The 19906-nt window shown below is 36.5% G+C and overlaps 2 protein-coding genes across 2 annotated transcripts; both read right to left on the bottom strand.

Annotated features, from left to right (window-relative positions):
* Positions 1 to 2901: 2901 nt before the first annotated feature.
* LOC21403413 (50S ribosomal protein L12, chloroplastic) lies at positions 2902 to 3966 on the bottom strand. Its single transcript, XM_010110483.2, has one exon. The coding sequence runs from the start codon at positions 3827 to 3829 to the stop codon at positions 3248 to 3250; it is 582 nt and encodes a 193-aa protein (XP_010108785.1). The 5' UTR covers positions 3830 to 3966; the 3' UTR covers positions 2902 to 3247.
* A 920-nt stretch (positions 3967 to 4886) lies between these two features.
* Positions 4887 to 8805, bottom strand: LOC21403414 (monodehydroascorbate reductase 4, peroxisomal; the record flags this gene model as incomplete). The annotated part of the gene is made up of 7 exons (XM_024173775.1): positions 4887 to 5799; positions 6234 to 6352; positions 6511 to 6730; positions 7020 to 7138; positions 7322 to 7402; positions 7686 to 7737; positions 8686 to 8805. Coding segments are annotated over 7 exons (1440 nt in total), but the record flags the coding sequence as incomplete, so codon positions are not given.
* Between the last annotated feature and the right edge of the window lie 11101 nt (positions 8806 to 19906).

The following is a 19906-nucleotide window of genomic DNA, read 5'->3' on the forward strand; positions in this document are numbered from 1 at the left end:
CGCTGGGCGCTCTCTGTGCGCGCGCGCGCCCTGTTGCGCGCGCTGGGGCGTGCCCTGGCCTTCTTTCTGGGTGATTTTTGGAAAAATTTCTAGGCATCTTCAAAGCTTCAAACTTGATCTTCCATTCGTCTTTTTGATTCAAAATCAAAACCCTAATTCTACCCAAAACCTAAAATTACAATAATTCTAATCCCGAATTATATTAGAAATAATTTAATTTGAACGAATTTAATGCGATCCATAGAACCATATAATTAACGACCAAATCCATCATCCATATGGACATTCATCATCATGAATCAAATATAAACATCCATAAATGCAAGTGCCTACCTATCACATACATACATAATTAAATATCACATATTTAATATACTAATTTTGATTAGCAAATAATCGGAGCATAAATTAATATCGTCTATAGACCGCTATGATACCAATTGTTGGTAACCGAATCGAATTCGGATGCGGAAGCGTGGGGGGAGGCGGATCGTATATAACAAAAATTTTCATAAAACCTTTGAGATACTCTATAGATTATATTAATTTATGCACGAATAAATTAATCTCATTAATTCATTTATTAAGAACTCAATTAGGAAAAATACCTGGAGGCCGACTCGGATGATAACTTGAGTTCTTTGACCTCGAACAATCCTTGCTCCAAAGCTTTGTGTTTAGAAAACCAGTGTCTTCCACGTCAATTCTTAGAATCCACGAAGACGTGTGTGTGAGCACACATGAGACAAAACGGGTTACAATAAACACTCGAATTTTCACAAACACCAATGCATGCACGATGTGAAATTTTTGGAGAAAAATTTTTCCTTCACTCTATAGAGAAATTTCGGCCACCTCTAAAATTAGGGCAAAAATTCATTCCGAAAATTGTCCACCATTCTCTTATTTATAGAGTAGAAGTCAAATTTCTAGAAGGAATCTAATCTATATCCCTAAGATAAAGCTTGTTAATTATCTCCTATTTGAATTTTAAACAAAATCTCCTATTCCCTTATCCCTTAGTGTGGCCGGCCAAGATAGGGATTCTCATCCCTGTGTGGCGCCAATATCAGATAGGGAAGGAAGAGAAAATCATCATTTATCCTGTAGTCCAATTTTGACTCAAATTCAAATTTCAATTTAAGTCAAACTTAAATTAATTTGAATTCTAAATTGAACAACTTATCAAATAAGTTTAAATGGATAAATCTATATGTGTTCAAATTCAAATTTAAATAATCACATTATTTAAATAATAATTAATTCTCAATTAATTATTTTCGATTGTTTAATTTTAGAATTTCGTAATTTTAAAATTCTCATTTTGCCCTATGTGTCTGGTAGAATTACTAGGACGACGTAGGGACTAATGGACCTATAATCCCGAGCTCCAATAAAATTAATAATCAATTAAACACTTTAATTAATTAATTAATTCTAATAGTTACTCCACTATAAACTTGTCAATCCTCCATAAATAATTCATAATTAGAGCTAGATAAAATCCGTTAACCTCTCTAATTATTTCTTTATCCTTAAGTACCATTGATTCTCTAATGGACAGTGATTCATAAAACACATTCATGAATCAGAACTCCTACTGGTCCAAGTACCGAATCAACCCTCAAGAGAATTATTTATCTACTTTTTTTTTAAGAAGGAATGGATTCCATCTCGTGTAATAACATTCCCGGCTACCTACTTCATCATGTCTCCAAAATACAAGGAATAAGATTCAGGATCTCAGAATCCGTACCGAGTAAATAAAAAAACACAAATCCATAAATATGAGTCTGTTAAGAACTCAGGATTAAGACCATCCTATATATGACCATCGGTAGACTTAATTAGAATTTCTATACTTAACGGAATTATTAGAAATTCATATTGTATCTGTGTCCTTGTTCTACATAATCTCATTATGCGAAATACACTCATTCAATATCTCACCATATTAACAGTGCGGATAACACCGTTCCATTCTAAATGGGAATGACATATATTAATAATATTTTAATTAAAATTCTGAACTTTAATTAAATTTATTATGAACATTGCTTTTTTGTTTATAGATTTAATTCGCATGCTATTCTTACATTATTCATTTCATTTATCCATAATCATATTTTATATTGTAAATTATTATTAACATGTAATCAGCGTAGATATTTTCATATTAATTTATGTAAAATAAATTATAGCTGTATTATAAAGATTATCAACTTTTTATACGATATAAAATTACTACCCGCGCAAAGCGCGGGCATACAATAGTTAGTTTCTAACTTTAGAAACACCTCAAACAAGCCCTTCATATATAAAGTTATATTAAAATAATCTTTCGCCCGTCTACTATTGTAATCCTGATAGAGAAAAGACGCAAAAATCATGTAAGGTTTAGTTGGGATTACTCTTATTATTATTATTATTATTATTATTATTTTTTGGTAATTTTACATGTAAGGACATGTCTTAGTAAGCTAGCTATTTCTCCATCGAGGTTTGATAGATGAAAGGACTTAATTTGATGCAACTAGGTAAATTGGGGACTCACTTCGGAGACTTCTTAAGAGTCGGGACTAAGATGAGATTTGGCCGATAATAATGTGGGTGGTCTAAAATTGGATTTAATCAAAAAGAAAAAACCAAAAACCCAAAAGGGCGTGAGCAAAAGAGTATGAAACCAGGACAATCATTCTCATATGCTCCATATGGTTTGGTGAAAATGAAAGCTTTCTTTTTTTGTAGCCAAGTGAAAAACATAATTCCAGGTATCAAATAATCAAATTTACTTAGAAGCCGCCAGATAAATATTTACATACAAGCATAAACCATCCATGTTTTTATTTTAGAGCCAGGAACACAAACTTGAACATTTAGCAAAAAGGATCAAATTTGAACTTAAGCTGAAAGGCCAAAGTTTACTCCTCTAACAAGCTCATAACCAATTTGTTTGACATAAAGCAATTACATTTTCAGGTCAAGCAATAATTCAAACAATTGACACAGTTTTTGCCATCTTGAAACTTAACAACAAGCCAGAATTTTTAAGGCAAATTCTATTCAGATTATGAATTTCCAATTACATTGCAACTAAAACAGAGGAAAAAAAACATATCACTGTACTAAAAAAAGATTAAAAAAACAAAAAGAAACTACGGCTAGAATTCCTCACAAAAATATAGTCGAAAGCTAAGCCCATCCATTTACCATTTCCATAGTGAAGAAGAACAAATCAGAGCAAAGCCTAAACAATGGCGACCTTAGCCCCAGCCTCCTCGAGCTGCTTCTTGGCGTCTTCGGCTTCGTCCTTGGAAACTCCCTCCTTAAACTTCTTCGGCAATCCTTCAATCAGCTCCTTCGCCTCCTTCAGCGCCAAGCTCGTCAGCGCCCTAACCGCCTTAATCACCGCTATCCTCACGTTGCTCGGGACGTCCTCGATGACCACGTCGAACTCTGTCTTCTCCTCCGGAGCCGCGGCTTCGGCGTCTCCTCCGGCTCCCGGCACGGCAACTACGGCTGCTGCTGGCGCGAGCGCGGCGGCCGAGACGCCGAGCTTGTCCTGGAGGAAGTCGACGAGGCCCTTGGCCTCCTCGAGGGTGAGGCCGGCGATTTCATCTCCGATCTTCTCGATCTTCTCCGGCACGGCGACGGCGGCGAGGGGACGGACGTGGCTGGCGCGGTGGGAGGCGGAGAGGCTAGGGTTTTGGGGGTTGAAGGGGAATTGGAGGAAGGCGGGCTTGGGGGAGGCGAGCGCAGGAGAAGAGAGCGCGGTGGGCGTAGGATAAGAGGGAGACCGGAGTGTGAGAGCGGAGAGAGTTGACGCCATTTTTGTGCTGATTTGCTCTTCTGATGATGAGAGAGAGGAAGAAGAAGAAGAAGAAGAAGAAGAAGAAGAAGAAGAAGAAGAAGAAGAAGATTGGAGAGGATAAGGGAGAGAGGAAATGGGATGGACTGTGTAGAATGGGAGTGGGAAGTGGGAAATGGTAATACAGGATATGGTGTGTTTTTTTAGTTTAGTTTGACGGAAGTGCCCTTGCGGATTTTGGATAACAAATGTTTCGGTGTGAGGGTAAGAATGGTATTTTGCGTAGGTTAATGCAAATTGCCTATTTGGGCCAATGAGCCTGGTGTTTAAATGGGCCTGCAGTTTGTGGGTTCTATCATAGCTTAGTCCAGACAGAAGTGATTTCGGCACAAAAAAGCAAATTAAAAAAGAAACATTTCGAGTGCCATTACGAGATCGAACTCGGGATCTCTCGCACCCCAAAGCGAGAATCATACCACTAGACCAAACGCCCAATACTTTTTAAATGATGCAAGTTGGCAGATCTAAGATGTTAATAGTTAAAGAATTCTTCCCCCTTTTAGAATGTATAATCAAATTATGATTTACATGTTAAATTTTAAATTTTTGTAAGAGAAAAATACTGTAAAAAAATTAATGATTTAAGTTTGAGTATATAAAATAAACGGGTCCTTAATAATGTGAAAGTTGTCAGATTAGACCGTATAATATCTGCTAATCTAGGCAATGATCTAGGGTGTTTATACTAACTGAACAGTTGATTCAGACAATTAAAATCAAGCTTTTATAATAATCACTTTAAGTAGCAGCCTTGAGAATTTGATAAGCAACGTGTTTAAGTCAATATGTCGTTGACTATTACGGTTTGCTGTTTAGGCACATGATTTTTTTTCCCTGATAAAAGAAAGTTAAATCAATGGACATTGTTGATTCACTAGGATTCATAATACTTGGGATCAGGCAGTGAAATGAAAAGGTAAAAATGTGTAAGAAATGCTATGTTTCATACACTACACTTCTTTAAATACTTCATTTCATTGAATTTGTTTCAATATATTTTATAGATAGTACAAAATTATAGCTCTCTACACATGGTATGCAGATATATTGATTGGTATATTCACTTATATCCTTTTAGCCCTCTGTTCCGAATATAAATTATCAAAATAATAATGTTTGAGTATCTCAAACTCTCAAAGTCCTATTCATGCTACAACGTGGGCACGGCCAAACTACATCATAAAGGCCATTAAAGCAGTTTTTCACCACCTTCTGCGCCTCCTTCCATACCAATATGCAACCGCAGCTATCGATGCGGCCAGGGCAACACAGGCCGTTGCATGCCAAGCATAGATTGGTTTCTCCAGAACAAGATCAGATCCTCGGCCGTTATTGCTAACTGTTGGCTGTGGCGGTTTTTCACTAATTGCCAATGCAAATCCCATACCCAGCCTTTCCAATTCACCAATGTCTTCAATGGCTGGCTTCAGCCTGGTGGCCTTGGCTATAGCTTCGTACTCATCTTTGGTTCCACCTTCAAGAAAAGACCCCACAAGATGGCCCTTGCTAACCCAATAAGCCCCGAATGTGCTTCCAGAGAAATCACCAAAATGGATTACTTCTCCTACATTGTCCCCATAAAACTGCCAGGACAAGGTGAACACTCTGGAGTAGAAGAACGGTAGATAGTCAAATTCATCCATTTTGTTTGGTTCCATTATCGCAGCCACAGCATGTCTTGCAGACTTTCTGGCTGAGTCGACGTGTTCAAGCCTACGGATTTCACCAAATAGTTTGACTGGAAATGCGGCAACGTCTCCAACTGCATATACTGAGCTGTTGCTTGACTGCATTTTCCCATTCACCTTGATTCCACCCTTCTCCAATGTTAGTTGACCTTCAAAGAGGCTTGTGTTTGGCCGGATTCCTATTCCAACCACAACCATGTCGGCGGGTAGTCGACTTCCATCTCTAAGAATAACAGCTGTGACCTGTAAATGACAAAACGAAATTACTGAATCAATCAATCAGCCTATAGATTAAAAATAGAAAGCCATCTTTGTATTTTAAAAATGATATTCAAACCCTTGTGAAGAGAAAAGGCAAGTGGCTGGGAAGCACATATGGTCTTATTCCTTGTTTACTAGAACCTAGACTTCTCACAAATGGCAATAGTATGTATCCTTTGTATTTGACCAAAAACAGAAAAAGAAAAAGAAAAATTAACCCTTTGTTTAACCTTTATTTGGATGGATAACGTAGTCCACTCTCAAATAAACCTCAACATTTTTTTCTCCCATTTCAATGCTTCCTCAGCACACAAAAGATTTGCACTTGTAATCAGCAAAACCATGAGTGCATGTTTAAAAATAATCTCAATCTCACATATTGAAATGAGCTTCCTCAAAATCACCACAATATTTACCTTCCCGTTGGAATCGATTTCAAATGATGACAACACAGTTCCTTTGATGAACTTTACTCCTTTGGACTTATAAAAATTTTCGTAGTAACTTGCTATCTTGGGTGTAAATAAACGAGCCACTGAAAAAAAAAAAAAAAAAAGATTAATCAATTTCGCTTTGAAGTAGTCTTCCATCACATATTTTATCACTATCAGTTGATTGTGTTTCGGATGCTTAGACCAAAAGACTATACACCAGTACATGTCAAAGAGCCAAAAAAAAAAAAAGAGGAATTACTGCAATGTTCTTCTGGGAAAACCATTGTCACGTTTATTTTATTGATGACCAAAGATGCAGCACACTCCATTCCTATATAGCCACCTCCAATTACAACTGCATTTCCACCAGGGCGAGACTTCATAAGGTCAACAAGCATACTTGCATCACCCAAATTTCGTAAATAACAAACATTTTCAGCATTTGATCCTTTCACTCCAAATTCTTCCAGCTTCAGTGCCTACTCTCAAAACATACAAAAGTCAATAAGTCAGGGAAAGCATTCGCGCAACGATTTCTCATAACAAATTACTTCCAAGAACAAGCAATCTTATGCACTAACCACACATGTACACTTTGTTTGCCATTACATGAAGAGGAAAATACAAACTTTTGTAGTCTTTTCGACTCTGCTGAGAAAGAATCCACTCTTTTAAATTTGGTTGCAATCATTTGGTCACACTGATGATATAAACTGACAACATAAAGCAAAAGAAGGAAAAATAACATTATAAGATCAGTATCAGTACCCGAGCACCTGTTGCAATGACGAGAATCTTGTAACTTATAGTCTCTCCAGCTACTGTTAATAATGTCTTACGCCTGATATCAGCCGACTTAACTCGAGTTCCAAGAACTAACTCAATACCTATTAGGAAAGAGTCCAGAAAAGTAAAAAAATAAAAAAATCCCAATTAGGTTGCATATGCTGAATGTAATAATAATATAAGAAAAGACCAATTTGTCTATAGAAGACCAGCTATAGAAACATAGTAAAAGAGATAATAGGGAGGGTTTAGAGTTGAGAAGAAAGATGTCATTTGATAATCACCGTGTTCTTTGTACCATTTTGGAGTTAACCTTTCCTCATTAGCACCAACACAAGTATGAAAGGAGGGAAGGCGTGAAGGAGCTGCATTCATTCATAATCATTTAGATAAATAAAACTACATTTTTAAGGAAAATTAAATGTGAAAAACCAAGAATCCCAAACAAATAAGTAATAAGCAATTATGACTTTGTTCAAAAGAGAACATCAGCAGACTAAATAATTACAAAAACTGATCCGCATCAAACCAAAACTCCAGCACAAAGTCCTTATCCCCGACTCAACAGGTTTTATTGATATATAAAAAATTAAAAAAATTAAAAAAATCCAGACTGCAAAAAGAAAAATTCAGGATAAGCACTTGTACCTTCTGGAAGTAGAAACCCTTTGCTCAGTGCAGGTCTCTCATAGGGCGCTACCTAAGTATGATTCAGTAGAATCCCGTTAAACTAATGCATCTAAAATTGGAAGAAAAATTTTTTTTTTCACGAAAGAACTAATTCAAGCAAGGATCAATAAAGGATTCTACATTGAATACGGACTGTTATATTATTCATTTTCTAAAAGAAAATACTTTTAGCGTCAATGTCATAGTGTGTGTGAGGACTAGAAGTTCTATCTCATTCCCTATCCCCATCTGATTTTTCTAAAAAAAATATATACATATATATATATCAGTCCTATAAACATAAATTAAATGTCTACATACTTTAGCTTAAATCATACTCTCATGTTTAGCGTATCAAAAGGATTTCGGTAGCACCGCGGATAATAGTCATTTTAAATTGGTTTTTTGGGAGCTCTTGGAGCTTTGATGTGCGTATGAGCTAATACAACTTCTAAAATCTTCAGTTTAAGGAACCTCTTACCACACTTGCTTGGATCATCATGCAAAGCAGCAATTTTTAATAACAAAGAACTATAAAAGCATACGTATGCATGCCGTTAAAACGTGTTCTCCTATGGAAAACTGACATCGCTGAATTCCAAAATTGGCTAATAAAGTAAATAAAATTCGAAACTTCACAAATTTTACCAAGCCACCAGCAAACAAGCTGGTTATCTTAGCACATGTTCATCTCTTCAGAAACATTTTAAATTCAATTCAGAAACATTTTAAATTCAATCTGTCAATACAATGAAGCAATTTCCTGCTAATACTAAACAGACTCAAAACTCAATTTCATTTTCCAATCTTTACATCCAAGACAAACCCAGTTTATAAAACTCAGAGCTGATGATAACCCAATTCTGAAAAACTTTAAACCATAAAAAAATAATAATAAAAATCGCAACTTTATTCAGATTGTTAAGAAAGAAAAAAAGATGAGACTTGGAGAGCAAGAAAGACAGAGAATTGTACTAACGGGTTCTTCGGAGATGATGCAGAGCTCGCCATGGGAGACGCCAATCTTGGTGAATTCAAGAGCCGCGTAACCAGCAGCCACGCCTCCTCCGAGAATCACATACACAAACGCTCTTCCTCTCTCTCTCTCTCTCCCTCTCTCTCTTACTCTCTCTAGTTTTCTTTCTTTTTCTGGGATTTCGAAGACGTTAATTTTAGAGAGAGAAAGAGCGAGCCGCTCCCATATATGAATTGAACAAATCGCGAACCAAACTTCAATCTTCTTACCAGTCTCAATCCTCCAATGGTGACGTGTGGTGGGGCTGACCGAGAATCAGATACACTGCTTCTAGGTCTATGATAACGTGTGGTGGAAGACAATCAGGGTCGTTGAAGTTGTTTGATAAGATCAATCGAAGAGCCTAATTGGGCCTCCACTTATAGGAATACGATATTGGGCCCGAGTTTAGTGGGCCGAGAAAGTAGTGTGAAATTTTCACAAGTATAGAATGTATGGGTTAAAATTACCCTTTACTCTTACTGTTTATAATCTTTTTAATTAAATAATTACACTAATAAAAAATATTTACAATAATAAGAAGTAAAGTGTATATTATGGCCCGTTTAGTTCGCTGATTTAAATTTTTAATTCGAATTGAGATGTGATTTTATGTGAAAGTTTTTTATTGTGATAAAAAAATTAAATGTGACTATTTGTGAAAACTTTTTACTGTTAAAATTTGAATTCTAAACTCGAATTAACGAAATGAACGGGCCTAATATATTCTCAAACATAAATTTTCTACTTTTTATGAGATATGGTGTGATGGGCCCACTGTTATGGGGAAATGGGAAAGATTGGAATGGATGATGATTGATGGATAGGATATCAACTTGGAGGAATGGAGCTGATTGTTTCTATTGATTTGGTTTTTGTCAGAACTTGACATTCTTTTATGTAAATAGCAATAGCACCACCTCGTGTAACTGAATTTTGGATGAGGTTTTCTGCCTCTACCACCACACATTTGATAGAAAAAAAAAATACATATATTTATATATATTGCATATTTGTGAATGTTGGATAAGTTCATTTTTTTAAATAAAAAAAGTTCACAGTCAAATATAATGAGATCTAATCAAAATCAAAAGAATCAGATAATTCCTTGGAAAAAAAAAGTATCACTTAATTTTTTTTTTCCATAAAACTTATGTCATGACACTCTTCAAGCATGCTAGTTTTCTTCTCTCTCTTATGATAATTTATAATGCAGCATTCAAATAATGGTGTAGAGTATTTCAGTTGATAATATATGAGTATTTTAAAACGAAGAAAATAAGTTGTGACTGTAGAAATGAACGGCCTTGTTTTGCCAAACCAAACGTAGAAGATAAGGTGATTTAGATCGAGACACAAACCTCTTATGAATCAAGCGACTAATGACCATGAAAAATCCAACTAACTTCCAAATGTACTTGAAAAGAGATGAAGAAAGTGGCATTTCTGTACTTCCTTTGCTTGGTCCATACGAAGGTAAACTTGAATAGGTCGATGGATTCATACATGCTGACGTGGAGCAATTCAAGATAGGCCTTATATTGAAAAAATATAGAATTTACTCTTTTTAAGGTTAAAGGTAAAATTTTTTACCATTTACTATTCATTCATAACTTTTTTAATCAAATAATTATACTAATAAAAGAATATTTATTAAAAATAATGAGTAAATAGTCATACTCATATGATAAATTCTCTATTTTATCAATGTAAGGCATATCTTGAATTGCTCCTAATAGGGATGATGCTGTCAAAGCTTATAGGACTTTAGGCCCAATATGAAGTCTAGTTATTTAGCTATAAAAATTTAGAAAAATCATGTGCATGTCTTATTTATGTCAGTCTAAAGAAAAATTATTGAATTTATTCTTAGATTAATGAGTTTAAATTTTAATTTTAATTTTTTATTAATACTCTTTTAATTAATTAATTATTTAATTAAAAATAATATTAATAAAAAAGTAAAAATCCAAATATTTGTCTCATTTCTCTCATTTTAAATAATTAAGTATCATTGTGACATTTTATTTTTTCTTTATTAATTAAATGACAATTATTTATTTTTAAATGGAATGACATAAAAGATATTTTTTACCATCTTGAGTGGTATTTCTGTTGTTTTCTCTTATTCTTTTTCTGTTTCATATCAAATTAAGAAATCATAGAATTCTAATAGAAGGGTATAAAATTAAAAAGGTGAGGTGAAGGGAGTGGCATTCTCTGATTTTCTAATGAAAATATCCTTTCTTCTTTTTATTTTGGGTTTACATTAGCTATTAGGAGAGCACAAAAACCAGTCAAACTGCCCCACCAACCACAATTAGTGCCATGTCACTAAAATGCAAAACAACAGTTTTGTTGAAGCATCTGTGGCCATTGGTTAAAATGTCTTGAGTGGCTGACGTGGAACATTGAGTGTACATGATTCTTTGTAATAGTCTAAGTGTCATAAGTGTTATAGGTGTGCTTAGTCGGTGGTAGCTTAGGGGTATACAGCTAAGTGTGCTGTAAAGTCATACAGTAACAGATATAGAACTTAGAGAGAGAAAATGACATAGAGTTTTTCTTGAGAGAGAAAGATCAAGAATTAAGTCTGTAATCTTGAAGAACCATTCATAAATAAAAGTTCTCATTTTTCTTTCCACTTTTGTGTACGATTGAATCTTTGTGTTCTGCAACGAAGGCTGAAAGCTTCACAAATTGGTATCAGAGCCTTGTTCTGAGAATCAAGAATGATGATGGTGAAGTTCGATATTGAGAAATTCACCGGAAAGAACGACTTTGGTCTATGGAGGTTGAAGATGCGAGCACTCCTAGTTCAACAAGGACTTGAAGATACGCTGGGAGGAGAAAAGAATTTGCAGTCATCCTTATCGGAGCCGGAGAAGAAGCAGATCCTGGACAAGGCTCACAGCGCACTGATCTTGTGTCTTGGAGATAAAGTTTTGCGGGAGATTTCGAAAGAAAAAACTGCGGCGGCGATCTGGGTAAAGCTCGAAAGCCTCTACATGACGAAATCACTGGCTAATCGGTTGTTCATGAAACAGAGGTTGTACACGTTCAAAATGCCGCCAGGAAGAACGATTGAGGAGCATCTGGACGAGTTTAATAAAATAATTTTGGATCTTGAAAATATCGACATTAAAGTCGAGGATGAGGATCAAGCGTTACTGTTGTTGAAATCCCTACCCAGTGCCTATGAAAACCTCTCGGATACATTGATTTACGGGCGGGATAGTCTGACATTGGAGGAGGTTCAAACTGCCCTAATGTCCAAGGAGCTCAAGAAGAAGTGTGAGACAAAGGGGGAAGGATCTGGGGATTCATTAAGCGAGGGGTTATTCGCAAGAGGAATACCAGAGAAGAGGGAATCCAAGAACAACAAGAACCAGTAATCAATAGGGATGTTCATGGATTGGGTTGGTGCGGGGTAGGACTTTTTTTCCCCCGCCCCATAGGGTGCGGGTTACACATATTTAGCCCCAACGATGTTAGAATTTTTTCACAACCCAACGATGTTCGGGTTGGGTTGGGGCGGTGCGGGGTGGGTTGGGTGGTCGGTTTCAACATTTAAAAAATTAAAAACTTAAAGTTCAATCTAACATTCAAAGTTCATAATCAAATAGAAATAACAACCATTCTTATGAGTTATGAGTCCATCTAACATCAAACATGTAGCAAAGCAGTCCATCCAACATCAAATATAAAGCAAACATAAATTTGTCTACACTCATAAATTAGTCTTAACATAAAGCAAACATAGATGCTTAATTCAAATCCATCTAAAGCAAGCATTGCAACAGCAACAATCCTTATCAGTCCACACCCATAAGCTCCTCAATGGTTGTAGTAGGACATGAAGTTGAGTTATCTACAAGAGAAATGAAAATAACTTAAGTAATAATTTGGATAGTTAGTTTAGACATGTGTTGTGCGGGTTGGGTTGGGGGTTGCGGGTTGTTATGGGCCCAACCCACAACCCGCCCGAAACACTTCGGGCCAGAGGTATAATAGGCCGAAAATTAAAAAATAATGCTGCGGGTTGCTTTTTTCGGGTTGGGTTGGGGCGGTGCGGGGTGAGTTTGCGGGTTGTTCAGGTTTATGAACACCCCTAGTAATCAAGATCCAAGTCAAACGGTAAACTGAAGTGTTTTATCTGCCACAATGAGGGACATTTCAAACGGAATTGTCCCGAGAGGAATAAGAAAAGCCCCAGTGAAAAGACTCGATCAGATGGAGATGTGGACGTGGTTTCTGAAGGATATGAGAGCGCAGAAGTCCTCATAGTGGCGGATACGGATGCAGGAAATGAATGGGTTCTGGATTCAGGGTGTTCATTCCACATGACGCCTCATGAATCATGGATTTCTAATTACAAGAAACTGGATTCTGGGCAAGTACTTCTGGGAAACAACAAGACATGTAAGGTCTTGGGAACCAGCACAGTTTCAATCTTGATGGCAGATGGATGTGAAAGAAGACTCAATAATGTAAGGCATGACCAAGAGTTAAGGAGAAACTTGATTTCCCTGGGAATGCTTGACTCGGAGGGTTTCATGTTCAAAGCAGAAAGTGGGAGATTGAAGGTGGTAAAAGGTTCCATGGTGTTCATGAAAGGAACCAGGGAGAATGGCTTGTATCTACTCCAGGGCAAGACGGTGATTGGAAGTGTTGCAGTAGCCTAAAAGGTGATTCAAGACTACACCTCACTCTAGCATTTCAGATTGGGACATGTCAGTGAGAGGGGGCTTCAAGAATTGGGAAACCAAGGAGTGCTGGAAAAGGAGAAGCTGAAGAAACTAGACTTCTGCGAGCACTGTGTGTTTGGAAAATCTTGCAGAACCAGGTTTGGAACTGGAGAACACCGAACAAAGGGGACACTGGATTATCTGCATTCAGACTTATGGGGGCTTTCAAGAATCGCGTCCATAGGTGGAGCAAGGTACTTTATGTATGTGATTGATGATTATTCCCGTAGGGTGTGGGTGTTCATTCTAAAAAATAAAGACTTAGCCCTAGAAAATTTTAAGCAATGGGTGGTTTTGATTGAGAATCAAATTGGTAAAAGGGTTAAGAGGCTTAGAACTGACAATGGATTAGAGTATTGTTCTGGAGTGTTCAAGGAGTATTGCAGTTCAAAAGGGATTGCGAATCAGCTTACAGTTGGGGGTACTCCACAACAAAATGGTCTTGCTGAGAGGTTCAATAAGACTTTTTTAGAGAGGGTTAGATGTATGTTTTATTTGTTAGGACTACCTAAGACGTTTTGGGCAGAGGCAGTTAAAACTGTTTGCTATTTGATTAATAGATGTCCATCCTCAACAATACAGTTTAAAACACCATTGGAAATGTGGTCTGGAAAGCTTGGCAGCTATGAAAACTTGAAGGTCTTTAGGTGTGTGGCATATGCACATATCAAACAAGGCAAGTTGGTGTTAGGTATGGTGTCCTAGAAGCATAAGATGTAATAGAATATTTATTATTTATTTAATAAAAAGAGTTTATTCATCATTTTATGTGCATATATTTATGAATATTTTATGAATATCAATGAGAATTCCTTGATTATTTATGTAACCTTAAACATTGTATATAAGTGTTATATACGAGAGGATAATGTTTAAGGACAATAATAAAAAAAGCAATGTTCATAATGAATTTAATTAAAGTTCAGAATCTTTAATTAAAACATTATTAATACATGTCATTCCCATTTAGAATGGAACGGTGTTATCTGCACTGTTAATATGGTGAGATATTGAATGAGTATTTTTCGCATAATGAGATTATGTGGAACAATGACACAGACACAATATGAATTTCTAATAATTCCGTTAAGTATAGAAATTCTAATTGAGTCTACCGATGGTCATATATAGGATGGTCTTAATCCTGAGTTCTTAACAGACTTCTATTTATGGATTTGTGTCTTTTGATTTACTCGGTACGGATTCTGAGATCTTGAATCCTATTCCTTGTATTTTGGAGACATGATGAAGTATGTAGCCGGGAATGTTATTACACGAGATGGAATCCATTCCTTCTTAAGAAAGAAGTAGATAAATACCTAGCTTTAATTATGAATTATTTATGGAGGATCGATCTATATGCAATGACTATATCAAATGGACACTTCACAGTTTAGAAGTAATTTATGTCTATAATTTCGAGAGTGCAATTCCAAGTTTATAGTGGAGTAACTATTGGAATTAATAGAATTAAATAATTAATTAAAGCATTTAATTGATTATTAATTTTATTGGAGCTCGGGATTATAGGTCCATTAGTCCCCGCGTCGTCCTAGTAATTCTGCTAGACATAGAGGGCAAAATGGAATTTTAGAATTACGGAATTCTAAAATTAAACACTCAAAAATAATTGATTGAGAATTAATTATTATTTAAATAATGTGATTATTTAAATTTAAATTTGAACACATCTAGATTTATCCATTTAAACTTATTTGATAAGTTGTTCAATTTAGAATTCAAATTAATTTAAGTTTGACTTAAATTGGAATTTGAATTTGAGTCAAAATTGGACTACAGGATAAATGATGGTTTTCTCTTCCTTCCCTATCTGATATTGGCGCTACACAGGAATGAGAATCCCCTTAGAATGGCCGGTCATATAGGATAGAGGGAAAGATGATATTTTGTTTCAAATTTAAATAGGAGATAATTGACAAGCTTTATCTTGGAGATAGAGATTTGATTCCTTTTAGAAGTTTGACTTCTACTCTATAAATAAGAGAATAGTAGAAATTTGTGAAAACAATTTTTGTGACAATTTTTGAAAATAATTTTTGCCCTATTTTGATAGTGCTGGCCGAAATTCTCTTTGTAGAGAGGAAGAAAAAAAATTTTCTCCAAAAATTCCACATCGTGTATGCGTTGCTGTTTGTGGAAATTCGAGTGTTTATTGTAACCCGTTTTGTCTCATGTGTGCCCACACACACGTCTTCATGGATTCTAAGAATTGACGTGGAAGACATTAGTTTTCTAAACACAAAGCTTTGGAGCAAGGATTGTTCGAGGTCAAAGAACTCAAGTTATCATCCGAGTCGGCCTCCAGATATTTTTCCTAATTGAGTTCTTAATAAATGAATTAATGAGATTAATTTATTCGTGCATAAATTAATATAATCTATAAGTATCTCAAAGGTTTTATGAAAATTTTTGTTATACACGATCCGTCTCCCCGCACCACGCTTCCACATCCGAATTCGATTCGGAGACCAACAGTTGGAACCAAGGGCAAAGAAGTGCATCTTCATGGGGTATCAAGATGGAGTGAAGGGTTTCAGACTCTGGAATGCAGAAACAGATGGGCCAAAGATTATCATCAACAGGGATGTAACCTTTAATGAAACTCAATTCTATAGAGACCTGAAGCCGCAGTCAGATGGTGGAATTAGGCAGGCATCTAATGAGGGAATAGAATTTGAGGTGGAGCCTTTAGAGCAAGCTGGCATAACTCAAGCAGAGACAGGTTCAAATGGAGATCATCCATCATTAGGAGGATTGGATCAGCATGATTATCGCTTAGCCAGAGATAGACAAAGGAGGGACATAAGACCACCTAGCAGGTACGGGTATTCAGACCTCACTGCTTTTGCGTTGAATGTAGCAGAAGAAATAAATGAACCTGTAAGCTATGAACAAGCTATAAATTACCCAGAAAAGGAAAAATGGAAGCAGGCAATGAGGGAGGAAATGGACTCTTTATTCAGAAACCAGACTTGAGATTTGGTGAACAAACCTTAAGGTCAGAAACTAGTGAGCTGTAAATGGATTTTCAAGCATAAGGAGGGAATCCCGGGAGTGGAAAATTTAAGATTCAAAGCAAGATTGGTGGCTAGAGGTTTTACACAGAGAGAAGGGGTAGACTATACAGAAGTCTTCTCTCCTGTGGTAAAACACACTTTAATCAGGGTACTGCTTGCTCTCACTGCAGTTCAGAATCTTGAATTGGAGCAGCTGGATGTTAAAACAGCCTTCCTCCATGGAAAGCTTGAAGAAACGATATACATGAAGCAACCTTAGGGATTTGAGGTCAAGGGAGATGGGGAACTGGTTTGTTTGCTCAGGAAGTCTCTTTATGGACTAAAACAATCCCCAAGACAATGGAACAAAAGATTTGATGAATTTATGATCAAATCTGGCTTTTTTAGAAGTCAACATGATAATTGTGTCTACTTCAAATCACTTAGAGAGGACAAGTTTATATACTTGTTGCTTTATGTGGATGACATGCTTATAGCTTGTCAAGACTTGACAGAGATTAATAAAGTCAAGAAAATCCTGCAAACTGAATTTGAGATGAAGGATCTCGGAGCTGCTAAGAAGATCCTAGGCATGGAGATCACTAGAGATAGAGAGAAGAAGATTCTATCTGTGACGCAGCAAGGGTATACAAGGAAGGTGATTCAGAAATTTGGAATGACAAATGCCAAACCTGTACTAACCCCTCTAACTCAACATCTTAAGTTGTCTGTTGCTGATTCACCAGAGATTGAAGATGACAAGAAGTTCATGGAAGTTGTACCTTACTCAAGTGCTGTAGGCAGTTTAATGTATTGCATGATATGCTTAAGACCAGACTTAGCTCATGCGGTAAGTGTGGTGAGGAGATTCATGAGCAATCCTGGAAAACAACACTGGCAAGGAGTAAAATGGATACTGAGGTATCTACAGGGAACTTTAAATCATGGTTTGGTGTATGGTTAAGCAGGTGGAGCTTGTGAGAAGCTGTCGGGTTATGTAGATTCAGATTTTGCAGGGGATTTGGACCATTGAAGATCTCTCACTGGTTATGCATTTCAAGTTTAAGGATGTACAGTGAGCTAGAAGGCCACTTTTCAGAATGTGATAGCTTTGTCCACTACGGAGGCTGAATATATTGCATTGACTGAAGCAATAAAAGAAGCTTTATAGCTTAAGGGATTATTAGAAGAGTTGGGTATCAAACAGAATGAAGTGGTAGTACTCTGTGATAGCCAAAGTGCTATACACTTGTCCAAGAATCAAGTGTTTCATGATAACTAAACACATTGATGTGAGGCTGCATTTCATTAGAGATATTGTGTTTAAAGGGGAATTGCAGGTGAAGAAGGTTTCTACTGAGGACAATGCCACTGATATGATTACTAAGTCATTACCAGCTTCAAAGTTTCAGTACTGTTTGAGGCTGTTGTCTGTCAAACCAGTAGAGCAGAAATGAAGTCTTCTGGGAAGGAAAAACTGAAGAGGTGTCAGGACATGGTTAATCCAACATCCAAGGTGGAGATTTGTTGAAGCATTTGTGGCCGTTGGTTAAAATGTCTTGAGTGGCTGACGTGGAACATTGAGTGTACATGATTCTTTGTAATAGTCTAAGTGTTACAGGTGTGCTTAGTCGGTGGTAGCTTAGGGGTATAAAGCTAAGTGTGTTGTAAAGTCATACAATAACAGATATAGAACTTAGAGAGAGAAAACGACATAGAGTTTTTCTTGAGAGAGAAAGATAAAGAATTAAGTCTGTAATCTTGAAGAACCAATCAGAAATAAAAGTTCTCATTTTTCTTTTCACTTTTGTGTACGATTGAATCTTTGTGTTCTGCAACGAAGGCTGAAAGCTTCACAAGTTTCAATCCACCCTTCTGTAGACTAGTGCAAGTAGAACCTCACGCACTTGCTTATTTCAACATTTGATAAAAAAAAACACCAAAGAACGAACAGACCACGCCGCCGGCTAGCCTCCCACTTCTCTCACCACCGTCGCGGATGAGGAGCCTTTGCCAGTGAGATCCACGCTGCCTTGGAGAAGGGAGGTTGGGTTCGAGGAGGCCGGCATAACTCGCGCGAGACTAGAGCTTCGTCGACAGAGTTCGCAAGGGAGGCTGGTCAGCGTTCGCCCGATCTAAGAGAGAGAGAGGGAGTGATCGACGAGGAAAGAAAAGGGAGACCAAGATCTCCTTATCTGGAGGCCGCGAACACGGTATGTTTATCAATGGCGTTCTCGAGGGAGCTTCGACGGCGTTCATCGCGAAGAGACGGCAAGAGAGAGATAGATAGTAGATTAATGGAGTGCAGATGAGATTTCCTCGAAGTGTTCTTTGCAAAGGTTGTCGAAGTCGGAGAAGAAAGATGCGCTCGCGATTTGGCGTTGGATGACGGAGGTGTTGGTTCCCGAATCGAATTCGGGTGCGGAAGCGTGGGGAGAGGCGGATCGTGTATAACAAAAATTTCAAAAAAACTTTTGAGATACTCTATAGATTATCTTAATTTATGCACAAATAAATTAATCGCATTAATTTACATCAAGAACTCAATCCGGAAAAAATACCTGGAAGCCGACTCGGATGATAACTTGAATTTCTTTGACCACGAACAGTCCTTGCTCCAAGCTTTGTGTTTAGAATACCAAAGTCTTACACGTCAATTCCTTGATTCCACGTAGACGTGTGTGTGGGCACACGTGAGACAAAACATGTTTCTTAAACACTCGAATTTCCACAAACACCAACGCATGCACGATGTGGAATTTTTTGGAGAAAAATATTTGCTCTCTGTATCCTCTATGAATTTCGGCCACACTCTATTTTTAGGGCTGAATAAATGTTTCAAAAATTGTGTCCACAATTTTCTATTATTCTCATATTTAAATAGTATAAGTCAAACTTCAAAACAGAATCAAATCTCTATCTCCTATTTGAATTTTGAACAAAAAATCCCTTCCACCTTATCCTTTAGTGGCCGGCCATGATAGGGATTTTCTCCCTTGTGTGTGGCCCCAAAAACAGATAAGGAAGGAAGAGAAATCATCATTTATCATGTAGTCCAATTTTAATTCAAATTCAAATTTGAATTTAAGTCAATTTGAATTCTAAATTGAACAACTTATCAAATAAGTTCAAAAGGATAAATTTAAATTATGTTCACAATTCAAGTTCAAATTTAAATAATCACATTATTTAAATAATAATTAATTCTCAATTAATTATTTTTCGAGTATTCAATTTTAAAATTCAGTAATTCTAAAATTCCCATTTTGCCCTTTGTGTCTGGTAGAATTATAAGGACGACGCGAGGACTAATGGACCTATAATTTTGAGCTCCAATAAAATTAATAATTAATTAAACACTTTAATTAATTTATTAATTCTATTAATTCCAATAGTTACTCCACTATAAACTTGGAATTG

The sequence above is a fragment of the Morus notabilis genome, unplaced genomic scaffold (genome assembly GCF_000414095.1).
Source record: "Morus notabilis unplaced genomic scaffold, ASM41409v2 Scaffold39, whole genome shotgun sequence".
Taxonomy (NCBI): Eukaryota; Viridiplantae; Streptophyta; class Magnoliopsida; order Rosales; family Moraceae; genus Morus; species Morus notabilis.